The 7287-nt window shown below is 39.2% G+C and overlaps 1 protein-coding gene across 2 annotated transcripts in view; it reads left to right on the top strand.

Moving 5' to 3' along the window:
* The first annotated feature begins 2471 nt into the window (after positions 1-2471).
* The window catches only part of plekha1b (pleckstrin homology domain containing, family A (phosphoinositide binding specific) member 1b), a 25130-nt gene continuing 20314 nt past the window's right edge, over positions 2472-7287 (top strand). For both annotated transcript variants that reach the window (XM_008287140.1, XM_008287141.1), the window contains exons 1-2: positions 2472-2611; positions 2901-2946. In XM_008287140.1, coding sequence (XP_008285362.1) covers positions 2579-2611; positions 2901-2946 — 79 coding nt within the window. In that variant the 5' untranslated portion in view covers positions 2472-2578. The remainder of the gene's footprint in view (positions 2612-2900; positions 2947-7287) is intronic.

Here is a 7287-nt window from a genome sequence, read left to right as displayed (position 1 = left end):
CTATCAGTAGATTCTGTAAAAAACTAAAAAATTCAGCTCTACTCGGCACAATACAACAGCCGTGACTGACTCAGCTGAGACCGAAATGACTCAAACATGACTCAAACATGACTCAAACATGACTGAAACATTGAAAGTTGTACAAACTGATGTCGAAAATGGCTTCGAAATTTGCCCAAAAGGATTAAAAGTTCTACTGAATAATCAAGAAAAATGTCTTAAATGACTGTAAATGTGTCCAAAATGGCTTAAACTTGAACTGAAATCATTTTAAAAATTGTTCAAAAGGAGTCAGATTTTGTCCAGAGTGACTGAAACCTGGAAACTTGTCCACAATGATTTAGAAAACTGTGAAAAACGGCTTCAAAATTTGTCCAAAATTGTTCCAGAAGAATTGAAAATCATCTAAAACGATATAAACTTGTCTTAATGTCTGAAAACGAAACGTCTAAAATGTCCTAAATGCCTCAAAGTTTGTCCAGAATTTGTCCAAAATGGTTCGATTTTCTCCTGAATTATTGAAAATCGTCTAAAATGACTGAAAATCCGTCCAAAGCGACTTAATGTGTCAAACATGAATGAAACCTGCAGAACGTGGTCGAGAACATTCTCTGATATGACATCAGAACGTGACCAGAGGAGCCGATACATCCGGCACGTCTCCTGTAACCAGCACCCGTCCAATGAAAAGTTCTAAAGTAGTTTGTCTCAGTTTTTAAAAACAAATAATCAAAGAAATTAAACTTTTTTTTTAATGATTTCCGACTGTGAGTTCTCTGTCCTTGTTCTGTTTCCACGGAGCTGCAGGAGTTTATATGCCCACGCTACAACATCAGCGTGACGGGAACAGATAAGTGGTCCAGAAGCTGCCCGGGTCCAGCGGGTCGACGCCGCCTCACTTCCCGTCTCTGTCCCACTTTTTAAACACAAACGCATCGTTTCTATTTTGAAGAGGGCTCGGTAGCTTCCTAAAAGCCTCGACCTCTGCAGCTTTTAGCAAACGCCACTTAAGGCGGAGGAAGTCGGTCATTTATCGAGGACTATATTCAGCGGCGGATGTGTTTGGGCAGCAGGATGGTGTGTGGGATTAAAGCACAGTGTGTGTCTTTATTGTAAAGTAGAGCAGAAATGCAGCCGTATGTGTGTGATGTCAGCACTTTACATGTTTCTTCGATGACTGAAGTCTGAAACGGTGGTGATGCTGCAGGTATGCGAGCAGGAAGGGGAAAGGTGTCGACGACACGATGAGTCATAGGGAAAAAAAACAAACAGCAGGCCGTAAGAGGAAGCTGCGTATTTATAGGACAGAACTACGGCGGAGACAGAGTCTTCTACTAGACTGATTTAGAAAAACCCGTGCCAAACCGAGCAGGCAAACAGGAACCACAACAGAAATCGAAATGGTTGGTGGTGGCAGCGCTGAGATTTCCCACAGCGGGGGAATTCCTCCGGCCGGGTGCAGGTCGAGCTGCTGCTGCTGCTGCCAACAAACTCTGTTGTCCAGATGTAGGTGGAAAAGGATCCAACCTGATGAACCTGATGAGCAAAATCAAGAACTGGTCAAGTAAAGCTTTTCTATCCGCTATGAACCCTGGCAGGTTGTTGGACGTACAGATAAATATTCACATTAGAAATGGCTGAGATTCGCTTTTGGAGACAGTTTCCCCCCAAAAAATCAAAAAGTGGAGCAAAAATTTCACCCTCAGCTTCTGAATGTGTTGTAAAAATGTTCTTAGACGTGATGTTAACATCCTGGAAGTTTCCTTATTTTAAGAATTGCTTTCCAGCATTAAATCATGGTGAATTAACTTTAGTTTGTTGATAAGAATAATACTTTTAAAAGACTCTTTAATGTCAAAGTAAAGCAGAACGGTGTCGCAGCTGAATTCACCTGAAGGAGATAAATACTTATCCAATGATTTATTAATTTTGATGCTTTATATTTTTAATTAATTGATATTTTTGTTTGAAAAAAGCCAAATTATATCAATTATGTATTTTTTTTTAACCAAAGACCACGATGATGCTGTGTGAAAATAAGACCTACAAGGATTAATTAATGAGTTGTCAGCTATTAAGTTAATTGCTGACTGTTTTCGATGATTAATTAATCGGCTTAAGTCTTAAATTTAGTCCAAATTCTGTGATTGCAGCTTCTTTAATGTGATTTCTTTCCTCCTCAATGACAGTAAACTACATTTTCCACCATTTTCCGACGATTTATAGACGAAATATTTGATTAATCCAGAAAACAGATGAATTGGTGATCTTGTCTAATGGTTCATAGGAAACTTTTATCTTGTCCTGATTAATAATTGTGAGAAAATCCCAGTGATGTAAAATGTGCACCATACTGTGCTGTATATAAATAGACATGTATGTAATTAGCATGACTGATTTCCAGCCTGATTATCGCTCACATCTGTGTCGACCAGCTGCAGCAACAAACCACGTCCTGGTTTGACTTCACTGCTGCTTTTACTTCTTGTTCTGCTGTTCGTACAAACGACAGCGACGAAGCTAACCGTGATGTTTTTCGTCTTTTCCTGTTCAGAACCTGCCCGCCGGTGCAGACATTATGGGATCTCTCAAACTCACCTATATCTCCAAGGTGAGCGCTCCGGCAGCTTCACAGACTCAGAGGGTTAATGGACAAACAGTTAGAAGACCTGATGCTTCATGAGTTCCCCGAGAAGTTTCACGTTTTTAAGTTTTCTGCAGCAGTGATGTGTTGTCTGGACGTTACAGACAGGAGCTGCTCAGATGTGTTATAGCCACTTTCAACAGCATCAGTTTGATCAGATTAAATCAAATATGTGGTGATAGCTCTAATATTCTGCTTTGTTTCCAGTAGACTTGCAGTAAATGTATGAGATTTAAAGCTTTGTTTTCTTGCTCAGGTCAGCGATGCCACCAAACTCAGACCGAAGGCAGAGTTCTGCTTTGGTGAGTTTTTATTTATGTTCCTTTTGCCTGCTTCCTCTTTGATCACACACAGCNGAAACAGTCTGAGTGTAAAAATACGAGACGGTTCGTTTAATCCTCACGTGAACAGAAATGTGGGGAAACGGCACCGTGTCCATCTGCTCCGGCTTCAGTTTGGCTCAAAAAATAATCACAAAAATCTGTAAAAGTCTGGCTGCAAAAGTATGTTTAAAACGATGAAATACTGTGAAAACAGTGAAAATAAAAGAAGATATCTGTAAAATAATTATATTTTTAGTGAATTTAAATACAGTAAAACTAGGTCACTTTACAGTCACACATTTGAGAGAAAACTACAGATTTTTATTGTTCAATGTTTTGTTTAGGCATTAATCCTTAATATACTTTTTTTTTTTTTTTTTTTAATAACAGCAGATTTCTTTGCTTATGTTTTACACAATAAAACAACGTTTTACTGTCAAATGAACGTTTTTGAACAGATTTTTTGACATGATGGAGTTTTGGGCTTTTTTTTGTAAATTAAAATCTATACTTTTTTTCTGTGATTTTATTAGAAAGTATCTGTAATTTAACAAAATAAGAGAATTCAGTAAAATTACAGTTATGACTATTATTTCCCATTTTTAAATCCTTTATGTTTTTTGTTGTTGTTGTGTTCAAATGACGGCACACATCTTTAATATAATTTCTGTGATTTTTACCAGATATGTGTAGTTGATTAAAGCAGGACTATTTGTAAAGTAACAATTAAAAACAGTTTCATATGTGTAAAATAAATTAAATACAATAAAAATCGTGTAGTTTTATAGTCAAATGTTGAAGAAGGACAAATTACAGTGCGTAAAACAAATACATGTTATATATGCTGGAAAATAATTTGTAATTGTTCACGAGAATCACAGTAAAAAACTTATTTTTTTTCGCAATTTATGTGGTCGGAAATAATTCAAACTAAAACCAAGAAATAGTTAAAAAAACAAAAAAAAACAACCAATATTTAGGTTAGTTTGATTGCAAACATGTATTTATTCATTCAAACTTTATTTAAATCTCATGAATCACTGCGTCCATCTCCTCGTCTACAGTGATGTTGACAACAAACAGCCTCTCTGCATCTCGAAAGCTCAGATCACATCACCTGTATCACCTCCAACACCTGTAACACCTCCAACACCTCTATCACCTGTATGACCTGTACCACCTTTAACCTAAACTCCTCCAACACCTGTAACGCCTCTAACACCTGTACCACCTGTACCTCCTTTAACCTGACCTCCTGTATCACCTGTACCACCTTTAACCTGAGCTCCCGCCTCCCTGCAGAGTCCCTGTGATGCCCGACGGCGGGCTGAGCTGCTCGGTGCTGCGATGCCTTACGTGGACCGACAGAATCGCATCTGCGGCTTCCTGGACATCGAGGAGAACGAGAGCAGCGGCCGCTTCCTCCGCCGTTACTTCATCCTGGACACGCAGCAGGGCAGCCTGCTGTGGTACATGGACAACCCACAGGTGAGGCCGAACACGGCAGCCGTCCAGGCAGAGCCGAGGCTATCAGCACTCCGGGTGTCAAACCTTTATTTTGAAGTTTAGAAGGTAGTAATCGACTGGCAGCTTTGACGAGCACTTGGGTCTGAACACCAGCGTGCAGGGACTTGAAGCTTTGGTCTGACGGTGTTTCTGAGGACGCTCCTGATTGTTATTTGTGAGTTACGACACCAAACAATCAGAGAAGCTGCAGGCGTCTGATTTTCAGCTGCCAACTCTTTCACGTCTCACGTTTGGACATTTTTCAAGTCAGCGCCTGCTTGTGACTCTGTTATTGTTAAATGATGGCTACAAAGATCAAATCTGGGACTTGTTCTGCTTTTTTTTTAACCCCCTGAAGCCCAAAATCTGATCACAGCTTTGAAAGGCGTGTTATCATTTACAAAAAATACTGAAATTACACCGTTTATCACCCGTAAAAACAGACAAAATCCTCACTTTATCAACTTTCAGAGAGTCCTTGAACTAAATCTGAGCTTAAAATCATAATGATTATTCAAAATCACTTTATTCCACATGCGTCATTTAAAAATTTGCTAAAATGATGTTTGCTTGAACCACATTTTTTTAATTAGAGTTTTTCCAAAATAAAGACTCTTTCATGCCAAAGTGAAGCATAACGGTGCGTCTATTTAATGCTCAGTGATAAAAAATATAATAAAAGTTTTAAAAAGGTCTAATTTATATATTTTGTAGTATACAAAAGTATATTCTGGTACTTTTCTGTATTTTATTAACATCAGCAAATGCCATAAAATGTCTATGAATCTGTCTTTTAATCCTCTGAAGCCAAAAACCTGATCACAGCTTTGAAAGGCGTGTTTTCATTTACAGAAAATACTGAAATTACGCCGTTTATCAGAGCAAGAACCTGTAAAAACAGAAAAAAATGCAGGATTTTCAACTTCTAAAGTGTCCTCGACCTAATCATGCAGTTCTGCCACGAGTATGAGCCTTAAAATCATAATATTTAATTAAGAATAACTTTATTCTGCGCGTCATTTAAAAAAAAAATGCTAAAAATAACCATTTGCTATCAGTAGATTCTGTAAAAAACTAAAAAATTCAGCTCTACTCGGCACAATACAACAGCCGTGACTGACTCAGCTGAGACCGAAATGACTCAAACATGACTCAAACATGACTCAAACATGACTGAAACATTGAAAGTTGTACAAACTGATGTCGAAAATGGCTTCGAAATTTGCCCAAAAGGATTAAAAGTTCTACTGAATAATCAAGAAAAATGTCTTAAATGACTGTAAATGTGTCCAAAATGGCTTAAACTTGAACTGAAATCATTTTAAAAATTGTTCAAAAGGAGTCAGATTTTGTCCAGAGTGACTGAAACCTGGAAACTTGTCCACAATGATTTAGAAAACTGTGAAAAACGGCTTCAAAATTTGTCCAAAATTGTTCCAGAAGAATTGAAAATCATCTAAAACGATATAAACTTGTCTTAATGTCTGAAAACGAAACGTCTAAAATGTCCTAAATGCCTCAAAGTTTGTCCAGAATTTGTCCAAAATGGTTCGATTTTCTCCTGAATTATTGAAAATCGTCTAAAATGACTGAAAATCCGTCCAAAGCGACTTAATGTGTCAAACATGAATGAAACCTGCAGAACGTGGTCGAGAACATTCTCTGATATGATGTCAGAACGTGACCAGAGGAGCCGATACATCCGGCACGGTGGAACATCTCCTGTTCTAAGTTGTAAATTAGTTTTTCTCAGTTTTTAAAAACAAATAATCAAAGAAATTCAACTTTTTTAATGATTTCCGACTGAGTTCTCTGTCCTTGGTGTGTTTCCACGGAGCATCAGGAGTTTATATGCCCACGCTACAACATCAGCGTGACGGGAACAGATAAGTGGTCCAGAAGCTGCCCGGGTCCAGCGGGTCGACGCCGCCTCACTTCCCGTCTCTGTCCCACTTTTTAAACACTAACGGATCGTTTCTATTTTGAAGAGGGCTCGGTAGCTTCCTAAAAGCCTCGACCTCTGCAGCTTTTAGCAAACGCCACTTAAGGCGGAGGAAGTCGGTCATTTATCGAGGACTATATTCAGCGGCGGATGTGTTTGGGCAGCAGGATGGTGTGTGGGATTAAAGCACAGTGTGTGTCTTTATTGTAAAGTAGAGCAGAAATGCAGCCGTATGTGTGTGATGTCAGCACTTTACATGTTTCTTCGATGACTGAACTAAAGTCTGAAACGGTGGTGATGCTGCAGGTATGCGAGCAGGAAGGGGAAAGGTGTCGACGACACGATGAGTCATAGGGAAAAAAAACAAACAGCAGGCCGTAAGAGGAAGCTGCGTATTTATAGGACAGAACTACGGCGGAGACAGAGTCTTCTACTAGACTGATTTAGAAAAACCCGTGCCAAACCGAGCAGGCAAACAGGAACCACAACAGAAATCGAAATGGTTGGTGGTGGCAGCGCTGAGATTTCCCACAGCGGGGGAATTCCTCCGGCCGGGTGCAGGTCGAGCTGCTGCTGCTGCTGCCAACAAACTCTGTTGTCCAGATGTAGGTGGAAAAGGATCCAACCTGATGAACCTGATGAGCAAAATCAAGAACTGGTCAAGTAAAGCTTTTCTATCCGCTATGAACCCTGGCAGGTTGTTGGACGTACAGATAAATATTCACATTAGAAATGGCTGAGATTCGCTTTTGGAGACAGTTTCCCCCCAAAAAATCAAAAAGTGGAGCAAAAATTTCACCCTCAGCTTCTGAATGTGTTGTAAAAATGTTCTTAGACGTGATGTTAACATCCTGGAAGTTTCCTTATTTTAA

Source organism: Stegastes partitus, unplaced genomic scaffold (assembly GCF_000690725.1).
Source record: "Stegastes partitus isolate 25-593 unplaced genomic scaffold, Stegastes_partitus-1.0.2 Scaffold488, whole genome shotgun sequence".
Taxonomy (NCBI): Eukaryota; Metazoa; Chordata; class Actinopteri; family Pomacentridae; genus Stegastes; species Stegastes partitus.
The sequence above is the reverse complement of the archived record's forward strand: the minus strand, read 5'-3'. Positions and strand labels throughout refer to the sequence as shown.